Below are 25,933 nucleotides of genomic sequence, written 5' to 3'. Positions count from 1 at the left end.
ATCAGGATACCTAAGATGTATGGAACTGCATTAAGTGACCCAGCTGAATATGATCACATTCTCCCAAGTAATAAGAATGAAAGGAGGAAACTGAAGCATCGTACAAAGTAATTTAGGTAGAAGAAAGGCAGCATCCTGTTAGTTTGTAGAGAAAGGGAGAGACCTTCAAAAGGTGGGCCCAAAATTGCAGACCAAAGAGGCAGCACAAGGGGTGGTCCACAGCTCGCGGGCCAACATCATTTGGCCAAAAATGAGTTTATTTGTTTTTATGCCCACTGACCATCAGAATTTCTGTTTTAGCAATATTCAGTTTCAGGGAATTCTTTACCATCAAGGAAAGCGCGCAGATAATGTATTTTTAGAAGTTATTACAGGCACACAGGAATTGATTACCAAGTTTAATCACAACCTGAGTGATGTGTGAAATGAAAGTCAGCAGAGCAAATTACCTTAGCTAGGGGAAGAACCAAGACTGACATGGGTGGGGGCTTGCAAGGAGCCACAAAGGACACCATATGACAGAGGTTTGAGCTCAGATTGATAAGGTGCGAGGGGTTGGGAGAGTGGATCACCTGTGGCCAGCCAAACAGATAGGACTGAATCCAAGCCAGAGCACTATCCCAAATTCTGGACTTCAACATGCAATCAATAAGACAATAATGCAAGAACATATCAAAAGAAGTGGAAGGATCTGGAAGGATCAAGAAGGACCAGGCCAGTACCAAGGCCCTGGTCATACAAAAGGCAAAAATAGTCAAAGTGAAGAAATCGAGAAAATTCTATGGTAAGGATGGAAATTTAACTTTGAAAGGTTGGTCTCAAGAACAGAGCAATATTTTAAAGGGGAATAGGTGTAGAGAGCTCGGTCGAAAGCTAGAGGCCGAAACAAGAGCCTTTTCATTAATGCAACCAATGAGAGGGGCAAAAGGTCAAGCTGTACATATATATTTTTATTACCTATATATTTTTATTTAGTTGTACACCATTTCTCAATACATCTTTTCATACAAACACTTTCACTTTAATAACTTTTTTAAAATGGTCAACTTAATTGTAGCACCTTTGTTAAAGTAATATTTGCTTATATTAACAATAGTTTACATCTTCCATATAAAAAGCATTTGAAAAAAATACATTTCTTATACATTGCTATATAATTTCTATTCTATTAAACACTGAAAGTTATTTGCATTTGTATTCAGTATTTTTAAATTATTTTACATTTTGTACAGTAAAATACATTCCACTATTTTTAATAATTTAATCATTTTCAACCATTCATTGTTTCCTATGATTTTGTCCTCAAGTCGTCATCACATAGGGCTGTAGGTGAACGCTGCAGTGGCGGTTTTCTATTTCTGCTCTCTGGTGAGTTAAAGTAATTTATAGTTATTTTGTAAGGGTTTCGTGTTTGAGGAGATTGTGCAAAGAGTTAAAGTAGTTTTTGTTGATATCTTAGTATTATAGTTTGGTGGACTTTATTATGGATTGTTTCAGATGATTATTTTTACTGTGTTGCATTTGTTATGTTGGTTATAAATGTTGTTTGCATGAGTTTATATCTTTTTGCTTTACAGGTTTTTATTTTAGATATCTGGATTTGTTTTATTTTTTCAAGGAAAAAAAGGTCTTGGTTACTTTTTAACCAAACTTATTTCTCTATGTTTCAGTTTTCCTGGATCATTTATTCATTTATTGTTTTTCAAATATATATATATATATATTTTCTTTTTACAGATTCTGGATGGATTGCCAGGATGGATAAATTCATATAAATATTTTATATTTGCATGGTTTATGTTTGCATTTATTTTTAGAAACTGCTTTTTTGGGTTATGAAGGACTTCAACAAAATAGTAAGTGTACGTTTAATTTATATATTTATTTTAACTGAACGCAAAATTATGATTAACATTTATGCTGTGTTGTTATGCATAACTATTTATTTTATTATGTTCGGATATGTGTATAGGGTGCTAAGATATTTGGTTATTTAAATCAAATCAGGATTTTGTTAGTTCATACATTTTTGTTATAAAATATAGCAATTCTTAATTTTTCCTCTGAAGTATTATGAACTGCATATTTATTTTATATTTCCACTTGGGCTGGATTTCTGTTGGTGCCCTCCATATGCTCTGGCTGAAGTGGTAGTAGCACCTGTGGATTGCAGCTTGAGGGGTTAATTTTAATATGGTTGAAATCACTGCCTGTTAAAAATCCATGATTTTTTGAAGTTTAATTATTTTACGAGTTGGCATTTCCTTGTAAGCTGCACTTTGTTTCCTCTGTAAAAACACATGTCCTAAAAGAAAGCTTGTATTTTGACCACAATGGTGAGGACAACTTAAATAAGCTATCATCTACATGTTACACTGTGCTAGTGTTAATTTTAATTCTTTTTTTACTGTGGCTGTCATATAGTAAGAAGGTATCTTTTTTTGGGTATGGTTGTTTAAGAGTTGGGGTATGTCTATTTCTTCATATCTTTTGGGTGCTACTGGTGTTTATTTTAGTGATGGCCCTGTGGTAGCATATATTTCAATAATATTTGGGACATTTCCAGTGCACTTTTTCAATGGTGGTGCAGTCTTAATTATTATTAAATCCTCTATGACGTAACAGCTACGATCTTTGGTATTTGATGTATGTTCCTCCTTCTGACATTTGATCTGGAGGTGTCACAATAAAAGTACATATTAATTATTGTAACAAATTACATTAACTTTTTTTACTTTTGTAAATTACAGATGTACATTTTACTTTCATTTTGGATGTTTCTCTACTAGAGAGAAATTTTGGTTTGCAGGCACGTTTGACTGTGATTTTGGTGGCAGCTCTTATTTGTCATAGTCCGTTGGGAGGAAGAGATGAACTTGTTGTGTTGGTTTATTATTAATGGTTTTCTTAGTTTATTTAATTTTCATTCTAAATCATAACTATATTCTATTTTTACTTTAAGTGGTAATATTGTGATTTAGATATAATACTGTAGGCTATGTCTTTTTGGGACTTGTGATTTTCTCATGTTTGTGGCATGATTTTCTTTTAAATTTTTGCATTTGTCTTCTCATTGAAAAGGTACCTATTTTAGAGATAAATGGATAGTACAGTTTTAATTTATGTAGCTATTAAGTTACATTCTTTTTTTAAACTACTTTGTCAGCTGTATTAAGTTATTCTTTAGAGTTCAATTTTCTTTTAGTGTTGATTTTCAGTCAGGCAGAACAACGCTTGTATTGCTGTAATTGCTTTTTAGAAAGTATCTTTTATGTGCTGTTGTAGTATTTTTATACTTTTTGAAAAGTGTTTGTTTTAGATGTAATGTATATTTATATTTCACTTTTTTTTACAATGCGTAAAGTTATTTTAGGTCACTTTCAATGACTTAATTATGTTGATTTTCGAGTTCAATATTTTTGTTTTCATGCTTATGTTTTGTTAGTGTTAATATGACTAGTTCTTGTTCTTGATACTGTATTTTAGATATTGTCAAGGAGATTTTTGCTGCCATTATACATGTTTTAATTATTTAAGAATAGGGTGGGTTGTGATTTTATATATATCTGTATCTATATATATATACATATATATATATACATATATATATACACACACATATATATATATATATATACATACATATATACACACATATATCTATCTAGGGAAAATGTCACTTACCCAGTGTACATCTCTTCGTGGCATGAGACGCTGCAGATTCACATGCTGTGCATTATCCTGCCATCTAGTGTTGGGCTCGGAGTGTTACAAGTTGTTTTTCTTCGAAGAAGTCTTTTCGAGTCACGAGACCGAGGGACTCCTCCCTTTCGGCTCCATTGCGCATGGGCGGCGACTCCATCTTAGATTGCTTTTCCCGCAGAGGGTGAGGTAGGAGTGGTGTATATAGTAAAGGTGCCCATGCAATGGAATAAGTATGTATGTACATAATGTATAAAAGTGATATATATTTACAAATTTACAAAAGTACAAGTTTCATCAACCTATAATGTACAATTTTCATCAACTTAGAACAGCTGCAGGCTCCCGGGGAGGCGGGAGGGCGCATGTGAATCTGCAGCATCTCATGCCACAAACAGATGTACACTGGGTACGTGACATTTTCCGTTCGATGGCATGTGTAGCTGCAGATACACATGCTGTGCATAGACTAGTAAGCAGTAATCGCCCCAAAAGCGGTGGCTTAGCCTGTAGGAGTTGAAGTTGTCTGAAATAATGTTCGTAATACAGCCTGTCCTACTGTGGCTTGTTATGTTGTTAACACATCTACACCGTAATGTTTTGTGAATGTATGAGGCGTAGACCATGTGGCTGCCTTACAGATTTCTGTCATAGGTATATTTCCTAGAAAAGCCATTGTGGCACCTTTCTTCCTAGTGGAGTGCGCCTTAGGCGTAATAGGTAGATCTCTTTTTGCTTTAATATAGCAGGTCTGAATACATTTCACTATCCATCTGGCAATGCCGTGTTTGGATATTGGATTTCCTGCATGAGGTTTTTGGAAGGCTACAAACAATTGTTTTGTGAAATTGTTTTGTTCTATCAATATAGTACATTAGTGCCCTTTTAATGTCTAATGTATGTAATGCTCTCTCAGCTACCGAATCTCGGTCTGGAAAGAATACTGGGAGTTCCACTGTTTGATTTAAGTGGAACGGTAATATGACCTTAGGTAAGAATTTAGGATTTGTTAGTAGAACTACTTTATGTTTCTGAATAAAGGGTTCTTGTATAGTAAATGCTTGTATTTCACTTACTCTTCTGAGAGATGTGATAGCTATTAGAAAAGCTACTTTCCATGTTAAGTACTGTATCTCACATGAGTGGATGGGTTCAAAAGGTGGACCCATAAGTCGTGTTAAGACAATGTTGAGATTCCACGAAGGAACTGGTGGTGTTCTTGGTGGGATAATTCTTTTGAGACCCTCCATAAATGCTTTTATGACTGGGACCCTGAATAATGAAGTTGAGTGCGTAATTTGCAGATAAGCTGAAATTGCGGTGAGATGTATTTTAATGGATGAAAAAGCTAACTTTGACTTTTGTAAGTGCAGTAGGTAGCTGACGATGTTTTTAGCAGATGCGTTTAATGGTTGAATTTGATTATTATAGCAGTAATAAACAAATCTTTTACACTTATTTGCATAGCAATGTCTTGTGGATGGTTTCCTAGCTTGTTTTATGACCTCCATACATTCCTGTGTAAGGTCTAGGTGTCCGAATTCTAAGCCTTCAGGAGCCAAATTGCTAGATTCAGCGATGCTGGATTTGGTGTCTGATCTGTTGTTTGTGTTGAGTTAACAGATCTGGTCTGTTTGGTAGCTTGATATGGGGCACTACTGAGAGGTCTAGTAGTGTTGTGTACCAAGGTTGTCTTGCCCAAGTTGGTGCTATTAGTAGGAGTTTGTTTTGAGTCAATTTGTTTACTAGATATGGAAGGAGTGGGAGAGGGGGAAAAGCGTATGCAAATATCCCTGACCAACTCATCCATAACGCATTGCCCTGAGAGTGAGTCTGTGGGTACCTGGATGGGAAGTTTTGGCATTTTGTGTTTTCTTTTGTTGCAAATAGGTCTATTTGCGGTGTTCCCCACCTTTGGAAGAAATTTTTTAGTATTTGGGGATGAATTTCCCCTTCGTGGATCTGTTGGTGATCCGAGAGAGATTGTCTGCTAACTGGTTTTGAATTCCAGGTATGAACTGCGCTATTAGGCGAATGTGGTTGTGAATCGCCCAATGCCATAGTTTCTGTGCCAGGAGACACAACTGTGTCGAGTGTGTTCCTCCCTGTTTGTTCAGGTAATACATTGTTGTCATGTTGTCTGTTTTGACAAGAATGTGTTTGTGGGTTATTATAGGTTGAAATGCTTTCAGCGCTAGAAATACTGCTAGTACTTCTAAGTGATTAATGTGAAACTGTCTCTGCTGAGTGTCCCATTGTCCTTGGATGCTGTGTTGGTTGAGGTGTGCTCCCCACCCTATCTTGGAGGCATCCGTTATTACGTATTGAAGCACTGGGTCTTGAAAAGGCCGCCCTTTGTTTAAATTTGTAGTGTTCCACCATTGAAGCGAGGTGTATGTTTGGCGGTCTATCAACACTAGATCTTGAAGTTGACCCTGTGTCTGTGACCACTGTGATGCTAGGCACTGTTGTAAGGGCCGCATGTGCAATCTTGCGTTTGGGACAATGGCTATGCATGAGAACATCAGAGTAGTTTCATCACTAATTTTACCTGTAACTTTTGGTTTGGGTGCATGGCTTGTATTAGATTTAGAAATGCCTGTACCCTTTGTGGACTTGGAGTGGCAATCCCTTCTGTTGTGTTGATTGTTGCTCCTAAGTATTGTTGTATTTGACACGGCTGTAGTTGTGATTTGTTGTAGTTGAGTGAGAAACCTAGCTTGTGAAGGGTTTCTATGACATACTTTGTGTGATGTGAACATTGTTCTTGCGTATTGGTCTTGATTAACCAATCGTCTAGGTACGGGAACACATGTATTTGTTGCCTTCTGATATGAGCTGCTACTACTGCCAGGCATTTTGTAAAAACTCTTGGCGCGGTTGTTATCCCGAATGGCAACACTTTGAACTGGTAATGTACCCCTTGGATTACAAACCTTAAGTACTTTCTGTGGGAAGGATGTATGGGTATATGGAAATACGCATCCTTGAGGTCTAGTGTTGTCATGTAGTCTTGTTGTTTGAGCAAAGGGATCACGTCTTGCATTGTCACCATGTGAAAGTGATCTGATTTGATGTATGTGTTTAATGTTCTGAGATCTAGTATAGGTCTTGGAGTTTTGTCTTTTTTGGGTATGAGAAAGTACAGGGAGTAAACTCCAGTTCCTTTCTGATGAATTGGTACTAGCTCTATTGCATCTTTTTGCAACAACGCTTGGACCTCTAGTTGTAAGAGATCCATGTGTTGTTTGGACATGATGTGTGTTTTCGGTGGGACATTTGGAGGGAATTGAAGAAACTCTATGCAATAACCATGCTGGATAATGGCTAGGACCCACGTGTCTGTTATTTGTTCCCAGTTGTTGTAGAAATTGGTTAGTCTCCCCCCCCACTGGTGTCCTGTGTTGGGGATTTGTGATGTTAAAGTCACTGTTTATTTTGTGGAGTTTTGGGGCTCTGGAACTTCCCTCTACTCTTTGGGAACTGTCCTCCTCTGTATTGTCCCCGAAAACTTCCCTGCTGATATTGGCTTTGATAAGTGGGTCTTGTTGGTGAGGGTTCTGTGCTCTGTCCCCGAAACCCCCCTCTAAACTGATTTTCGAAATGTGCCTCTGCTCTGTGGGGAGTAGAGTGCGCCCATGGCTTTGGCCGTATCTGTGTCTTTGTTAAGTTTTTCTATGGCAGTGTCCACCTCCGGCCCAAACAACTGCTGTCCGTTAAATGGCATATTGAGGACCGCTTGTTGTATTTCCGGCTTGAATCCTGAGGTTCTTAGCCATGCGTGCCTCCGTATGGTCACTGCTGTATTTACAGTCCTAGCAGCTGTGTCAGCTGCATCCATTGCTGAGCGTATCTGATTGTTCGAGATACTCTGGCCTTCCTCCACCACTTGTTGTGCTCTTTTTTGGAACTCTTTGGGCAGATGTTCAATGAAATGTTGCATTTCGTCCCAATGAGCCCTATCATATCTTGCCAGCACTGCTTGTGAGTTGGCAATGCGCCATTGGTTGGCTGCCTGTGCCGCAACCCTTTTCCCCACTGCGTCAAACTTGCGACTTTTTGTCTGGAGGTGGGGCGTCTCCTGAGGTGTGCGAGTTCGCCCTTTTACGAACTGCTCCTACTACCACTGAATCTGGTGTTAGTTGCTGCGTGATGTACACAGGGTCTGTTGGTGGCACTTTGTACTTCTTCACCCTTGGAGTTATGGCCCTGCCCTTCACAGGTTCTTGAAACACTTGTTTGGAGTGTTTGAGCATTCCTGGTAACATAGGGCGACTCTGGTACTGGCTATGTGTGGCTGACAGTGTATTAAAGAGAAAGTCATCCTCTATAGGTTCTGCGTGCAGGGTGACATTATGAAACGCTGCTGCTCTTGCTACCACCTGTGTGTAGGCAGTGCTGTCCTCAGGTGGTGACGGTCTCGCTGGATAACAGTCAGGACTGTTATCTGATACAGGCGCATCATAAAGATCCCAAGCGTCGGGATCATCCTGACTCATGCCTGTGTGAGTTGGGGACTGCATCATTGGGCTACTGGTGATAGTTGTGGTGAGCGTTGTGGAGATGGTGGCGGAGTCACTTGTCTTGCCACCTTTGCCTGAGGCTGCTTGTCTTTCTCTTGGAAGGCAAGTTTTCTTTTCATTCTTATTGGAGGGAGAGTACTGATCTTCCCTGTGTCCTTTAGAATGTGGAGCCTTCTTTGAGTGTAATCTGGCTCTGTTCCTCGGTGTAGGAACTCTATTTCGGTTCCGAGGCCGGATGTTTCGGTATGGAAACTTTTTCGGCAGTCTTTCGGCTCTGAAGACAATTTTTTAATTTTCGGCATACGATCTCTCGATGCTGACTCATTTCGGTGCCGCCCTCTCGGGGTCGAGTCTGCTCTGTGCCGGTATCTCGACCGGAGTCGGATGACTTCGACACATGCATGCCCTTTTTCGGTGCCGATGCTCGGTCACCTATTTTTCGGGTTAAGCCATGGCCTGCTGGCGGTGGCGTCCCCTGGGCTTTTATGGTTTTTCTGTGAGTTTTGTGTTGTGACATCTTACTCACGGTTTTCGGCGTCTGTTCAGGATCGACCTCGTCCGAGTCCGAATCCGCGATGGAGAAGGTTTCTTCCTCCAAGTGTCGTTGTCCTGTCGGCGCAGACGCCATTTGTAGTCTTCTTGCTCTTCGGTCTCTTAACGTCTTCCTCGACCGAAATGCTCGACAGGCCTCACAGGTATCCTCTTTGTGTTCTGGAGACAAACACAAATTACAGACCAGATGCTGATCTGTATAAGGATACTTGTTGTGACATTCGGGGCAGAAGTGGAATGGGGTCCGTTCCATTAGCCTTGAAGACGCACGTGGTCGGGCCGACCAGGCCCCGCCGGGGAATCGAAAACCCCGAAGGGCCACCAGAGCTCTTCCAAATTCAGTGTCGATCTGTTGTAACTAACCCGATACCGAAAGCAAACAATACCGTCGAATTTTCCGAGATGTTCACTAACTTTCCGAACCGAAGCGCGGAGCGAAAAGGAACACGTCCGAACCCGATGGCGGAAAGAAAACAATCTAAGATGGAGTCGACGCCCATGCGCAATGGAGTCGAAATGGGAGGAGTCCCTCGGTCTCGTGACTCGAAAAGACTTCTTCGAAGAAAAACAACTTGTAACACTCCGAGCCCAACACTAGATGGCAGGATGTGCACAGCAAGTGTATCTGCAGCTACACATGCCATCGAACATATATATATACATATATATGGAAAATGTCACTTACCCAGTGTACATCTGTTCGTGGCATTAGTCGCTGCAGATTCACATGCTGTGCAAATCGCGCCATCTGGTGTTGGGCTCGGAGTGTTACAAGTTGTTTTTCTTCGAAGAAGTCTTTTTGAGTCACGAGACCGAGGGACTCCTCCCATTTCGACTCCATTGCGCATGGGCGTCGACTCCATCTTAGATTGTTTTGCCCGCAGAGGGTGAGGTAGGAGTTGTGTATGCTAGTAATAGTGCCCATGCAATGGAGTGAATGCGTATGTACATAATAAAGTTTTAAGTAATATATTTACAAATGTACAAATGTTTAAGATCTACTTCTAAACGGCTACAGGCTCCCGGGGAGGCGGGTGGGCGCATGTGAATCTGCAGCGACTAATGCCACGAACAGATGTACACTGGGTAAGTGACATTTTCCGTTCGATGGCATGTGTAGCTGCAGATACACATGCTGTGCATAGACTAGTAAGCAGTTATCTCCCCAAAAGCAGTGGTTCAGCCTGTAGGAGTTGAAGTAGTTTGAAATAATGTTCTTAATACAGCTTGACCTACTGTTGCTTGTTGTGCAGTTAGCACATCTACACAGTAGTGCTTGGTAAATGTATGAGGCGTAGACCATGTTGCTGCCTTACATATTTCGTTCATTGGAATATTTCCTAGAAAGGCCAGGTAGCACCTTTCTTTCTGGTTGAGTGTGCCTTTGGTGTAATAGGCAGTTCTCTTTTAGCTTTAAGATAGCAGGTTTGAATGCACTTAACTATCCATCTAGCAATGCCTTGTTTTGAAATTGGATTTCCTGTATGAGGTTTTTGAAAGGTGATAAATAGTTGTTTTGTCTTTCGAATTAGTTTTGTTCTGTCAATGTAGTACATTAGTGCGTTTTGATGTCTAATGTATGAAGTGCTCTTTCAGTTACAGAATCTGGCTCTGGGAAGAACACTGGTAATTCTACCGTTTGATTTAAGTGGAACGGTGAGATTACTTTTGGTAAAAATTTAGGATTGGTCCGTAGAACAACTTTATTTTTGTGTATTTGAATAAATGGTTCTTGAATGGTAAATGCTTGAATTTCACTCACTCTTCTTAGAGATGTGATGGCAATTAAAAATGCAACTTTCCACGTTAAGTATTGCATTTCACAAGAGTGCATGGGCTCAAAAGGTGGACCCATGAGTCGTGTTAGGACATTGTTGAGGTTCCATGAAGGAACTGGTGGTGTTCTTGGTGTTATAATTCTCTTTAGGCCTTCCATAAACGCCTTTATGACTGGTATTTTAAACAATGAAATTGAGTGCGTAATTTGTAGGTAAGCAGAAATTGCCGTAAGATGTATTTTAATGGAAGAGAAAGCTAGGTTAGATTTTTGCAAATGTAGTAAGTATCCTACTATTTCTTTTGCAGATGCGTGTAAAGGTTGAATTTGATTATTATGGCAGTAATAAACAAATCTTTTCCACTTATTTGCATAGCAGTGTCTAGTGGTAGGTTTTCTAGCTTGTTTTATGACCTCCATACATTCCTGTGTGAGGTCTAAGTGCCCGAATTCTAGGATTTCAGGAGCCAAATTGCTAGATTCAACGATGCTGGATTTGGATGTCTGATCTGTTGTTTGTGTTGTGTTAACAGATCTGGTATGTTTGGTAGTTTGACATGAGGCACTACTGAGAGGTCTAGTAGTGTTGTGTACCAAGGTTGCCTTGCCCATGTTGGTGCTATTAGTATGAGTTTGAGTTTGTTTTGACTCAACTTGTTTACTAGATATGGAAGAAGTGGGAGAGGGGGAAAAGCGTACGCAAATATCCCTGACCAGTTCATCCATAGTGCATTGCCCTGAGACTGATGTTGTGGGCACCTGGATGCGGAGTTTTGGCATTTTGAGTTTTCTTTTGTTGCAAATAGATCTATTTGTGGTATTCCCCACATTTGGAAATAAGTGTTTAGTATTTGGGGGTGAATCTCCCATTCGTGGATCTGTTGGTGATCCAGAGAGAGATTGTCTGCTAACTGGTTCTGAATTCCTGGAATAAATTGTGCTATTAGGCGAATGTGGTTGTGAATCGCCCAATGCCATATTTTCTGTGTTAGGAGACACAACTGTGTTGAGTGTGTGCCTCCCTGTTTGTTTAGGTAATACATTGTTGTCATGTTGTCTGTTTTGACAAGAATGGGTTTGTGTCTTATTATGGGTTGAAATGCTTTGAGCGCTAGAAATACCGCTAACAGTTCTAAGTGATTTATGTGAAACTGTTTTTGCTGTATGTCCCATTGTCCTTGGATGCTGTGTTGATTGAGGTGTGCTCCCCACCCTATCATGGAAGCATATGTTGTTATCACGTATTCTGGCACTGGGTCTTGGAAAGGCCGCCCTTGGTTTAAATTTATACTGTTCCACCATTGAAGCGAGATGTATGTTTGGCGGTCTATCAACACCAGATCTAGAAGCTGACCCTGTGCTTGTGACCATTGTGATGCTAGGCACTGTTGTAAGGGCCACATGTGCAACCTTGCGTTTGGGACAATGGCTATGCATGAAGACATCATGCCTAGTAGTTTCATCACCAGTTTGACTTGTATCTTGATTTGGATACATGGTCTGTATCACATTGTGAAATGTGTGAACTCTTTGTGGACTTGGAGTGGCAATCCCTTTTGCTGTGTTGATTGTTGCTCCTAAGTATTGCTGTGTTTGACACGGCAGAAGGTGTGACTTTGTGTAATTGATTGAGAAACCTAGTTTGTGGAGGATTTCTATGACATATTTTGTATGTTGCGAACACCGTCCTAACGTGTTGGTTTTGATTAACCAATCGTCTAGGTACGGGACACATGTATTTGCTGCCTTCTGATATGTGCAGCTACTACTGCTAGGCATTTTGTAAAAACTCTTGGTGCAGTTGTTATTCCGAATGGCAACACTTTGAATTGGTAATGTATCCCTTGGAATACAAACCTTAGGTACTTTGTGTGAAGGATGTATTGGTATATGGAAATATGCATCCTGTAGGTCTAGTGTTGTCATGTAGTCTTGTTGTTTGAGCAGTGGGATTACGTCTTGTAATGTAACCATGTGAAAGTGATCTGATTTGATGTAGGTATTTAATGTTCTGAGATCTAGTATAGGTCTCAGACTCTTGTCTTTTTTGGGTATTAGAAAGTACAGGGAGTAAACTCCTGTGTTTATTTGTTGTTTTGGTACTAACTCTATTGCTTCTTTTTTTTAGCAATGCCTGAACTTCTAGTCCTAGAAGATCTATATGTTGTTTTGACATATTGTGTGTTTTCGGTGCGATGTTTGGAGGGAATTTGATAAATTCTATGCAATAACCATGCTGGATAATTGCTAAGACCCAAGTGTCTGTTGTTATTTCCTCCCAATGTTTGTAAAACTTGGTTAGTCTCCCCCCCACAGGTGTTATGTGTTGGGGATTTGTGACCTTGAAGTCACTGCTTGTTTGGAGTTTTGGGACTTTGGAACTTTCCTCTGTACCTTTGAAATTGTCCCCCTCTATATTGTCCCCGAAAACCTCCCCGCTGATACTGGCTCTGGTAAGTGGGCTTTGTTTGTGAGGTTGTGGCTTGCCCTCGAAACCCCCCTCGAAATTGTGTCTTTCGAAATGTGCCTCTGCTCTGTGGGGAGTAGAGTGCGCCCATGGCTTTGGCCGTGTCAGTGTCTTTAAGTTTTTCGATCGCAGTGTCCACCTCCGGCCCAAACAACTGCTGTCCATTGAATGGCATATTCAGCACAGCTTGCTGTATCTCTGGTTTAAATCCTGATGTACGCAGCCATGCATGTCTCCTTATTGTTACAGCTGTGTTGACAGTTCTAGCAGCTGTGTCTGCAGCATCCATTGCTGACCGTATCTGATTATTTGAGATACCCTATCCTTCTTCTACTACTTGCTGTGCTCTTTTTTGGAACTCCTTGGGTAAATGTTCAATAAGGTGTTGCATCTCATCCCAATGGGCCCTATTATATCTGGCTAGCAAAGCTTGCGAATTTGCAATACGCCACTGGTTTGCTGCCTGTGCCGCCACCCTTTTGCCTGCAGCATCGAATTTTCGACTTTCTTTATCTGGAGGTGGTGCATCTCCTGAAGTATGAGAGTTGGCTCTTTTGCGCGCTGCTCCCACTACAACAGAGTCTGGTGTTAGCTGTTGTGTAATGTACACTGGGTCGGTTGGTGGCGGTTTATATTTTTTATCTACTCTTGGAGTAATGGCTCTCCCTTTAACAGGCTCCTCAAACACTGGTTTGGAGTGTTTTAGCATTCCGGGTAGCATAGGAAGACTCTGATATTGGCTCTGTTTGGACGACAGTGTATTAAAAAGAAAGTTGTCTTCAATGGGCTCTGAATGAAGGCTGACATTATGAAATGCAGCTGCTCTTGACCCCACCTGTGCCTAAGTAGCCTGTACTATCCTCTGGTGGCGATGGTTTAGCTGGATAGCATTCTGGACTATTATCTGACACTGGTGCGTCATAAAGATCCCATGCGTCAGGGTTATCTGGACTCATTCCTGTATGAGTTGGGGATTGCATCATTGGTGGAGTGGCTACCGGTGATGGTTGCGGAGAGTGATGTGGGGATGGTGGTGGTGTTACTTGTTTAGCCACCTTTGCGTGTGGCTGTTTGTCTTTGTTTTGGAAGGCAAGCTTGCGTTTCATTTTGACTGGAGGAAGAGTGCTGATCTTCCCTGTATCTTTTTGAATAAAGAGCCGTCTTTGTGTGTGATCTGGCTCTATTGCCTGTAATTCCTTTCCAAATCTATGTGTCTTCATTTGTGTGGACAGTCCTTGTTCCTCAGTGTAGGAACTTGTTTTCGGTTCCGAGGCCGGATATTTCGGTACCGAAACCTTTTCGGCTGCTTTTTTCGGCTCTGACGAAACCTTTTTTACTTTCGGCGTCGTGCTCTCTCGGTGCCGACCCGTTTCGGTGCCGCTGTCTTGGTGCCGAATCTTCTCTGAGCCACTATCTCGGGCCCGAGATTGCTGTGCGCCGGTATCTCGACCGGAGTCGGATGACTTCGACACCAGCTCGCCCTTTTTCGGTGCCGATGAACGGTCACCTACTTTTCGGGTTAAGCCATGGCCTGTTGGCGGTGGCGTCCCCTGGGCTTTAGCGCTTTTCTTGTGAGTTCTTGTTTTCGACGTCTTACTCACGGTTTTCGGAGTTTCCTCGGGATCGATCTCCTCAGAGTCCGACTCCTGGGTGGAGAATGTTTCTTCCTCCTCCTCGAAACGCTCTTGTCCTGTCGGCGCCAACGCCATTTGCAGTCTTCTTGCTCTTCGGTCCCTGAGTGTTTTCCTGGACCGAAACGCTAGACAGGCCTCACAAGTATCCTCCTTGTGTTCTGGTGACAAACACAAGTTACAGACCAGATGTTGATCTGTATATGGATACTTGTTATGGCATTCTGGACAGAAGCGGAATGGGGTCCGTTCCATCAGCCTTGAAGAGACACGTGGACGGGCCGACCAGGCCCCGACGGGGATGGAAGAAAACCCCGAAGGGCCACCGGAGCTCTTCTTAATTCGGTGTCGATCTGTTGTAACTAACCCGATACCGAACGCAAACAATACCGCCAATTTTTCCGAGATTCTAACTAACTTTCCGACCCGAAACACGGAGCGAAAAGGAACACGTCCGAACCCGATGGCGGAAAAAAAACAATCTAAGATGGAGTCGACGCCCATGCGCAATGGAGTCGAAATGGGAGGAGTCCCTCGGTCTCGTGACTCGAAAAGACTTCTTCGAAGAAAAACAACTTGTAACACTCCGAGCCCAACACCAGATGGCGGGATGTGCACAGCATGTATATCTGCAGCTACACAGGCCATCGAACATATATATATATTCTCTTTTGCAATGCTGGTGTGTCTATTTCTTTTAGTGTCCAACAATTCAAGGGGGAGGAGAGAACATGCAAAATGGGAGGAGACGTTTGTCCATAGATATTTGACCAATGGGGGTTGATTTTGAGTCAGAAGAGGGAGAAGGAAGCTATGTACATATAAACTTAGTTTTATCTGCTAAGAAGTCAGAAAGTTAACACATAAGGATTGGGTGGGTTCAAAGCAGAAGTGTAGGAAGTGAGCAATTCATGTGAATAGACTATGTGAGTGGAAAATAATTTGCCCAGGTGGAAAGAAGCATACAGGAATGAATAGCTAATATGAAGGCTTCTTGTTCAGAAGGATCCTTGCATCAGCAACATTCCAGTAGTTAACAATGAGGTTTATCATCTTTATGCTGTACATTATACCCTGGGGTCGAAGGGTAGGCTCAATAATGTTTGCCGGTGGAGGAGAGGCTCATTAGGTTCAAGGCAGTGTTGATCCACTGATTACTTTTGGCAATCTCAGTATCTGAAGATGTAAGAAACAGACGTGAAGCAAACAGAGTGGCGGATAAGTTATTGTTGGTCAATAACAGAAAATACAGACATGGTTATTACTAGATGAATAACAATGGAGCTCACCAAGGGGGAAATGCGGAGTGTCAAAGTGAGACTTTAAAACACTCTAAAATTAACAGCAAGACCTCCACATGGGTTGATGAATTACTAGGTGATAAGAGCGGTGTTAGGATAAATAGGGGTTTGACACATACAGGCTGTTCAAAATAAACATTAGCTTTAAATGTCTGCCCAGCCTCAGGGTAAAGGAGAATGGCCAAGGAATAGTAGGCAGGCTACCCAACAGGAATGCATTAACTGGACCCCAAGAAACTCCTGATATCAGCGAGTAACTAATTAGGCATTGTATCTCATGGTAACATAAACCACAAAATTGAGATGAACATGTGAAAGTAAAACTCATAAAAGCAATCAAAATGGTCCTGCTAATGAGTTAGGTAACTCAGACAGGAAAACAAAGGGTGGGCCAGAAGAACTATAAAGATAGCAGCTATCAGACCAAAGCATGTGGTTTTTCCAAGAGTCTTCATTTTCCATCATCCATGTGATGCAACTTTTCTTTGACTGCTACATTCAGTCATAAGTGCCATTCATAGGCTGAAGACTCATGTATACAATGAAGATTGCAGCTACACAACTTAGACTAGCTTCCATTCCCCCGAGCTTTAGAGAGCTAATTGGCTATACATAAATGCATAAAAGGCATATTATATTTTATCATTCAAAAACTGTTCCAAGATAAAATCATGTCTACTATTATCCAAGAATTTTAGGAACGTTAGATCTGAAAATAAGCAATATCAAGACCACCAAATGGCATGGGATCAATCCTTTGTTTAGAAGGATCGAGGAGTAGTAGTTGTAAAAGAGTAGTAGTTGTAAAACCAGAAATATCTCATCACACTTAGGCAATGTATTTCTGTAGGGCACTGGTCAATTGTGTTGTGGAACTAAAATTTCCATCTAGATTAACATAACTCATGCTGCTGTAGGCTCCCAATAACCATAATCACTGGCCACAATTTGCCTTTTTTGCAAAATTTTAAAACATGGCTTTTTCAGGTTTCCTAGCTCCAGTGACATCTAGACTAATCTTCTCAGTGCCAGGACACTCTGAGGATACCCCCAAACATTTTACAAATGTATTTTTATTCATTCAATCCAGAAACTTCAGCGGGGTCAAAATGCTGCACTGAAGTTAGCTGGTGGGCTACAGAGGAAGTAGTGGGTGGCGGTGGCCACTGCGCTGGCCTGACGTAGCCATGAAAATTTCATTCTACATCAGATACTTGCAACACAAAAAAACACTGCCATTTGACACCATATCTGGAAAGGCTCATGGAACCTCAATCACATAAGTATGGTTTCATAAAGTACATTTTGGACATCAAAACCTTCATAATATTAAGGACTAAAGTTAAAGAATAGCCTCTCTTCATCTCTCGTGTTAAAAGAGGGCCTAGTAATCCTCTCCTCCACAAGCAACCCTCTATCTAGCCGCTCCCTACAGATTACCCTATTGTCTCTCCAGATGGTAATATGCAGCGTTTGTACAGTAATTTCTTAACTAAGCATTTTATAAATATCCCCACACACTCATCTTGTCCACTGCATATTCCAAAAGCTAAGTAATTTAGTTCCACAGGGGAACATGAAGCCACCAATGTGCTGGTGACATCCTGGTAAACTAGCACAACTGATTTAGTTTTCTACGGAGTTGAGACCAGCATCCAGAGACACCTTAAATTGAGATCAGTTATCTACTTCAGAAGAGAACATTATTGTACATTTAATGGCAGTGTAAATCAACTTGTCAGCTTATTTCTACTAGCCATTCCATTTCTATAACTAACAGTTGTGTAGAAAATAAAAGGCATTTTACAAAAGAAATGAACACAATTTAATGGCAGTAACTTGTTTATCTATATTCCATATGCAGGGTGGTTCAGCTAATTCCAAATGCAAAAAAACAGGTTCATGGCCAACCATTTCTTGTGCTAAACCTTAAACCAATAACATAAATGCAATAGCAAAAGAGACAGCCTCAATTAAATATGGAATCAGAGAGCAGATGGTGGTGGTATGCAACAAATGGTTAATGCCAATTCAATTTACAAATTACAAAACAAACCTATAACTTTTGCTTCCTCATCTGTCAAAGTTTTATTGAGAAAGATTTTCTTCACTCTCAAGGTGTTTCCGGAAGGAAGAACCACTCCTGTTGTTGGCATTGGTGGCTCACCATCCTTCTGTTGTAAACTGTCCGCTATTACAAGGAAGACTCTGAGACCTATATTCATCCGCTTCAAACAGAGATACAAATAAGTGAACCTTTAACATGAATTACACAATTGAATACAATTACAGACAGGGCAAGTTATTTATGCTGCAGCTATTACATAAAAACGTTTTAATGACTTCAGATTTAACTTTGTTTTAGTGGCCATGTCATCAACTGCAAAATGCAGCTCCTGCTAGTACAAGCAATTAAAACATTCTGATAAAAATAGTTAGGAAAACTGGCAAATTGTGCAATTCACTATTTGCAAAGTTTCTTCACTTTGTCTGTGGGAACGCTTTTCAGAAAAAAGTAAAGAACATTTTGAACACTATCTCCCTGGTAAATCACCTCTCAATAGTTTCCCTCTGCTGTTAAGAAAATTTGAAGTTTACAAAAACCTAAGTTCCCAAATTATCAAGTTAAAAAAAAAAAAAAAGAAAAAAAAAAGAGGCCTGAAGAGTTACAGAGGGAAAGAATTTTACACACTCACACAGACTAGTTTACAACCTTTACATATTGCACCACCTTCAACTGAAACACCCCAAAGAGTGTTAAAGGTCGAAAGGGAAATTCTAGTGTGTTGCTGCACACTATCATCAATAAACAAAATGTACTCTGCTGTTATATGTGCTCCTAATTGCAATACTAAATACTTCAATTAAAAGTATATAGCATATGAGGGACAGCATTTAGGCTAAGATGTTACACACTTCATTACCTCAGGATTGATGGTAAAGGTTTTAGGAGATTTCCCAACACTGAGAAGATCAAATATTATTTCTTTCATTGAAAAATCCAAACGTTCCTGTAAATTTAAGAAAAGTGATGTATTAAAAAAATACAGTGGTACAGCAGACAAGAAAAATACAACATAGTAACTAACAGCTTTGAGTGCATCAAAGCTCTTATTAAGAAAATGTACTCAGATCCCATCAAATTATACTTATTTCATCCTTTTTGACACTTATTTATCCTGTGTATTTGACGTTTTCTAAATTGATTTTTTACTCTTGAAATTCTGGTCTGAAACTCAATCTGAGAAGTGTATTTTTGGAGACTAGATTCCTGTATGATGCACAGCACTATACAGTATTAAATGGTGATGCAAACATGACTGGTTATGTGAGGAACAGCAGGTGGACGTGAAATGGCCCTACATACATTGAAGCCTCTATAACATGATACTGGTAATTGTATACCTCTTCATAGCTTCTGACTCTTTATGGTTTCTCCTAAGCTGATTACTCAACTATCTAGTTGAGCAAACACATCATCCAACAAATCATTCTGAAGTAAAGTTCAGATGAGAAACATTCCAAACAGCTAATGGAGAAAAACAAAAGAACAAAGTATATTCCACTAGGCTTGAGGTAAGGTACTAACATGAAAGTACTATTTGCATCCTCTATCTGGTGCATGTGCACTCTTGCAGAATCAACTCCAACTGTGTGAACTGAAGCTACGAACAGCTCTCAGGTGAAAAAAACGAAACACTGCAAAATTACTCTGCCATACCTATTTATATTCCTCAGAACTCTACACAGTAGCTAGCATGTAGTGGTCTGAGAGAAGGTCTCAGATACAGGAGTTTCTATTTGATACAGGTGAACGAACCATAATCTCATCTACAAGCTCTCCAAACATCAAAACAAACTGGATTTGTTAATCAAGTAGCATATATAGCTACGGCACAAATACAAAAACATCTACAGTTGTACAGCCTCAGTTAACAGCAAATTAAAGTACAACCTATCCACAGCAGTCTTGTTTTACTGGTTCAATTCTATCCCATCCTCAATAACATCTTTAGCTACAAACACTGAAATTAAGTGTCACAGCATAAATACAGTAAGTAGAAATACACTCCAAGGAACTTCCAAAAAGCAAACAGATGTTTTGACAGTAGTATAGATGTGACCGAGCAACAACCCAATAATACTTTAGAATGTATTCATGTAAAGAGAAAGCATTGAATCTAGTGAAATTAGTTACAAATAGTTGCTATTTATTGGAATTTCGCTGTCTGGCAGCGTCTGAGACCTCAGCAATGGCATACATGTTCTCAGTATCTAAGTATAGTTTGACAAACAAGGCTTAAAGACTTGAAGTGGTCACATCTCCTTGTACTTGAATTGCCCTCTTATCAGTACTTCACCAAGAAAAATACAATCTGTGAACAGGTATATGTAGAGCACTGTACAAATGACTCCTAGCCACATCGCTTCCCTTTTCCTACATATAATTACCCTAACAGTGTATAATGCAATATACCCTTGTTGCGATGTGAAGCATTTCTGTTAAACTCTCCAGAGTGTAATAAATCAAGGCATTTACTTCAAACTGGGAACTGGCAAATTCATTGAGAAGCCAACATCAATCACTTTTCTATATGAACAATGCCAGCACCAGCAGGGAATGTTACTAATTCTTTGCTGTTTCTACTGTTACTACCCAACTCTGTTGAAGAATAAAGAGAAGATCTTCCTTGGAATAAAAACTATCAAATCAGTAGAACCTCTAAATGCAGAACATTTCTTCTAGGTCAATCTAATTGTCATCACCTCTCAATCAATCATTTATGAAAGTCAGGGAAAACGTTTAAACAGACTCCATCTCAAGTAAGCATACTGTAATGTGCTACTCCTGATTCCAGAGCCCAATTCCACAAGTGAACGTACTTTTCCACAAACCCAACGCTTCACTCTAGCCTACTTGCTGATGTAACAAGGTGCTTCCTGTCATCAACAAACCCAGTGCTTGATCTGGATGCTGTAGGATATTTGAAGACGTACCTCCATGGACTAGCATGAGCTTGAAAAAAACAGACCTGCATCTCTGACAATTTCAGAAAGGTGCCCAAAAGTAGCCTTAAGTACATTACTTAAAAGACTTGAAATCTGTATTGCTGGTGACTATACATGTCCCCAATAGTAATCATTCACAATCAGACATGACTGCACTGGTGCACAATTACATGGCACAGAGTATTTGGGGCAGAGATTATAACTGCTTACATCATATTAAACTCGAAAGCTCTACCCCTTCTCTACAGGGAACCCTAAGTGTGAAGATCTGACGCCACTTTAAAACCTGGATCACTGACAGGCAGCTGCACGACGTGTGGTGTTATATGCACCCAATAGTGTAAAATATTCATATAATTCTCCAGTGCAACAATTGCACACCAGATTGCACTTATTTATGTGCACTGAGGAACTGTGTGTCAAAAGACTTGATACTAATTACTTGGGCTGTACCCCATCAGACCACAACCAACTCAGGATGGTGGTGGCCTGCAGAATAAGACAGGTTCAATTACCCACCTGGTGACTGCACATGCAGGAGCTCAGACATTCAGAGTACCAGTAGGCGCAGACACATCAATATGTCCTTGATAATAAAAGGTGGGACACATTCAAGGTTGTGTTGCATGGTGATTGCATTAAGACCACATACAACTTGAAGACACCTTTAAACCAACAGTTAAGATAAAACATAAGATACAAGCAGAAAGGCTGCGAATCAGGTGGGTAGAAAGGCAGAGGATGTTCAAAGCCTCATAAGACTTCAGAAAGAACACTGAAGGCTGATAGGCAGGCAGGGGCAGTTGGATTATTGATATGTTGTCCGCCAGCATTCATAAAGGGACAGAGCAGGATGACTGTTGGCATGGATCCAATCGGAGCCATACAGACATGACGAACTATTAAACATCCAATTGGGTGTCAATGGAGCATTTGCAGAATATCATTTCTCCTTATATTCAGCCTCTGAAGTGGCAGACGAACGAGTTACTTACCTTCGGTAACGACTTTTCTGGTGGATACATTAGCTACCTGTGGATTCCTCACCTCATGAATACTCCCATGGCGCCAGCATTCTACGGAAATCTTCTTACTAGTCTCTGCACGTCGACGAGGACGTCACTGTCTCGCACGCGACGCCGTCTGACGTCATACAGGCAATAAGAGGTCCTCGACGACGTGCGGACGTCAGTACCAATCATTTTTTACGTGCATGAGAACAACCAGGCAATGCAATGAAAGAACAAAGCAACATCCATTATATTGTAAAAATACACCACATTGTATGAATAACTGTAAATCTTTTTATGTACATATATATATATATATATATATAAAACTCTCTCTTTTAAAATATATACACACACCAAGTATATACATAAAGATATATACACATATACCCATATATATATAAATATATTATATATATACATCTATCGCACCCTCAAAGACCAAGAGGAGCGCACTCAAGGATTACTTGGCAAGACCATAAAGGCAACGGGGAGGCGGGTGGGACCGTGAGGAATCCACAGGTAGCTAATGTATCCACCAGAAAAGTCGTTACCGAAGGTAAGTAACTCGTTCTTCTGATGGATACAACTACCTGTGGATTCCTCACCTCATGAATAGAGTCCCAAAGCAGTACCACGCCCGGCGGTGGGTGCCTAAATGGTCAAACCAAGAAATCCTGCAGCACTGACCGTGCAAAATGGCCGTCCCTTCTAACCTCAGAATCTAAACAGTAATGTTTTGCAAAAGTGTGAAGGGACGACCAAGTTGCGGCCTTGCAGATGTCGACCACAGGAACACCTCTGGCTAAGGCCGAAGTGGCCGACTTAGCTCTGGTGGAATGAGCTCTAATGCCCTCAGGAGGATCCTTCTTTGCCAAAGAGTAACATATTTTAATGCAAAGAACAACCCACCTGGATAGTGTTCTCTTGTGGACTGCCTTTCCTCTCCTCTTGCCCACGTATCCAATAAACAGCTGATCCTCCAGCCTGAAATCCTTTGTTCTATCGATAAAGAAGCTCAACGCTCTCTTTGGGTCCAGACGGTGCAGTCTTTCTTCCTCTTTGGAAGGATGAGGCGGATGATAGAACGTGGACAAAGTAATTGCCTGAGCCAAATGGAAGGGTGAAACAACCTTCGGGAGGAAAGCAGCCTTGGTCCTCAACACCACCTTATCCCCATAAAAAGTTGTATAAGGGGGTTTTACTGATAAGGCCTGCAACTCACTCACTCTCCTTGCTGATGTTATAGCTATCAGGAAGACTGTTTTTAAAACCAAATACCTCAAGGGGCAAGAATGCATAGGTTCAAAAGGGGACCCCATAAGGAAAGTCAGGACTAAGGACAAATCCCATTGCGGCATAACGAATGGCTTTGGAGGATATTGATTTAGAAGACCTTTCAAGAATCTGATAACAATAGGGGATTTAAATAAAGATGGTTGGTCTGGAAGACATATGAAGGCTGACAAGGCCGATAAATAACCTTTAATGGTAGCCACTGCACAACCTTTTCGCGCCAGAGATAGAGCAAAAGACAAAACGTCCGATAGATGAGCATGTAAAGGATCAATCTGTCTCTCTCCACACCACGCAACAAATTTAGACCACCTATTAGCGTAGATAGATTTAGTGGAGTGTCGCCTGGCCGCTAATATAACATCCACTACCTCAGGCGGGAGAGAGAAGGAACTCAGGTTGCCCCGTTCAATCTCCAGGCATGTAGGTGCAGACTCTGGAGGTTGGGGTATAGAACCTGCCCCTGCGACTGTGAGAGGAGGTCTGCCCTGAAAGGGAGACGGAGCGGCGGGCACGTTGAGAGTTGGAGAAGGTCGGAGTACCACACCCTCCTTGGCCAATCCGGAGCTATTAAGATTACTAGAGCCCGGTCTTGGCGAATCTTCCTCAATACTCGAGGAATCAAGGGTATGGGAGGAAACGCGTAAAGCAACTGGCCGCACCAGGTCATTTGAAACGCGTCCCCCAACGCTTCCTGCATCGGATACTGAAGGCTGCAGAACAACGGACAATGCGCGTTCTCTCGAGTGGCGAACAGATCTACCCGAGGAAACCCCCACTTCTGGAAGATTAAACGGACTTGATCTGGATGGAGACGCCACTCGTGGTCTGCCGAAAAGTGGCGACAGACTGTCCGCACGCACGTTCAAGACTCCGGCCAGATGGTTTGCTATCAAGCAAATCCGATGGTCCTTTGCCCAGGACCATAGTCGAAGAGCTTCTCTGCAGAGAAGGTACGACCCCACTCCTCCCTGCTTGTTTATGTACCACATCGTGGTAGTATTGTCCGTTAGGACCTGTACCGACTGACCACGAAGGGAAGGGAGGAAGGCCTTGAGAGCCAGACGTACAGCCCGTAACTCTAACAGATTGATGTGAAAAATCTGTTCCTCTGGAGACCAAAGACCTTTGATCTCCAGATCCCCCAGATGAGCTCCCCACCCTAGAGTGGAAGCATCCGTTATGACTGTGGCCACTGGTGGCGACTGCTGGAACGGCTTTCCTTGTGAAAGATTGTTGCTTGCAATCCACCACTTCAAATCCACAGCAGCATCTCTGGAGATCTTGACAGTACCCTCTAGATCCCCTCTGTGTTGAGACCACTGCCTTCGGAGGCACCACTGAAGAGCCCTCATGTGCCAGCGAGCATGCGTGACCAACAGAATGCAGGAGGCAAAAAGACCGAGCAGACGAAGGACCTTGAGGACTGGAACTACTGCTCCATTTCGAAACATTGGAACCAAATCCTGAATATCTTGAATCCGCTGAGGCGGAGGAAAGGCCCGACCCAATGTTGTATCCAGTACTGCCCCTATGAACAGGAGGCGCTGAGAGGGCTCTAGGTGAGATTTGGGCTCGTTCACTGAAAAGCCCAGGTCGAACAACAACTGGGTTGTTGACTGCAGATGACGCAACACAAGCTCCGGGGACTTGGCTTTGATCAACCAATCGTCCAAGTAAGGGAATACTGCTATCTCCTTCCTTCTGAGCTCTGCCGCAACCACCGACATCACCTTTGTGAAGACTCGAGGTGCTGAAGTAAGACCAAACGGAAGGACCGCAAACTGGTAGTGTTGCGATCCCACCACAAACCGGAGATACTTCCTGTGTGACTTGAGTATCGGGATATGAAAGTAAGCATCCTGCAAGTCGACAGACACCATCCAGTCTTCCATGTTCAACGCCAAAAGCACCTGTGCTAGGGTCAGCATCTTGAACTTTTCCTGCTTGAGGAACCAATTCAAGATCCTCAGGTCCAGAATTGGTCTCAAACGACCATCCTTCTTGGGAATCAGGAAATACCTTGAGTAAACTCCTTGACCCCTTTCCTGCTCCGGGACCAACTCCACCGCGCCCTTTAAAAGGAGGACTTCTACCTCCTGTTCTAGCAACAGGAGGTGTTCTTGTGAACAATACGAAGGGCGGGGCGGGATGAGGGGCGGAAACTCCCGAAAGGGAAGGGTGTAGCCTTTTCCCACAACACTGAGAACCCAAGTGTCCGACGTAACAGTCTCCCATTTGGTGCGAAAATGCTGTAATCTTCCCCCTACAGGAGAGGAGTGAGTGGGAAATGGTGGAAGCCTAAGGCTGCTTCCCCTGCTGCACCCCGCCAGAGGATGAGGAAGAGGCAGAGTGCTGCTGAGAAGCTCCCCTGGTGCGGACCCTACCCCTCCCCCTAAAAGATCTATAGGGATGGGAAGAGGCAGGTTGCTGATATCTTCCCCGAAAGGAAGAGGAGGAAGAGCCACGCCCAAATCCACGAAACCTCCTGAAGAATCTGGAAGAGGCCGTGGAAGAAGGAGCTTGGAGTCCCAGCGACTTAGCCGTGGCCCTGCTCTCCTTAAACCGTTCCAAGGCCGAATCAGCCTTAGCCCCAAACAGTTTGTCCCCATCAAACGGGAGATCCAACAATGTGGACTGTACATCTGCCGAAAAGCCCGAGTT

The 25,933-nt window shown here is 41.9% G+C and overlaps 1 protein-coding gene across 12 annotated transcripts in view; it reads right to left on the bottom strand.

Annotated features, from left to right (window-relative positions):
* The window catches only part of FRYL (FRY like transcription coactivator), a 1,894,812-nt gene that overhangs the window by 1,342,282 nt on the left and 526,597 nt on the right, over positions 1-25,933 (bottom strand). For all 12 annotated transcript variants that reach the window (XM_069201557.1, XM_069201569.1, XM_069201550.1 and 9 more), the window contains 2 exons: positions 18,878-18,964; positions 18,010-18,181 (listed from right to left, as the gene is read on the bottom strand). In XM_069201557.1, coding sequence (XP_069057658.1) covers positions 18,010-18,181; positions 18,878-18,964 — 259 coding nt within the window. The remainder of the gene's footprint in view (positions 1-18,009; positions 18,182-18,877; positions 18,965-25,933) is intronic.

The sequence above is a fragment of the Pleurodeles waltl genome, chromosome 1_2, assembly GCF_031143425.1.
Source record: "Pleurodeles waltl isolate 20211129_DDA chromosome 1_2, aPleWal1.hap1.20221129, whole genome shotgun sequence".
Classification (NCBI taxonomy): domain Eukaryota; kingdom Metazoa; phylum Chordata; class Amphibia; order Caudata; family Salamandridae; genus Pleurodeles; species Pleurodeles waltl.
Note: the sequence above shows the minus strand (reverse complement) of the source record. Positions and strands in the feature narration are given on the sequence as shown.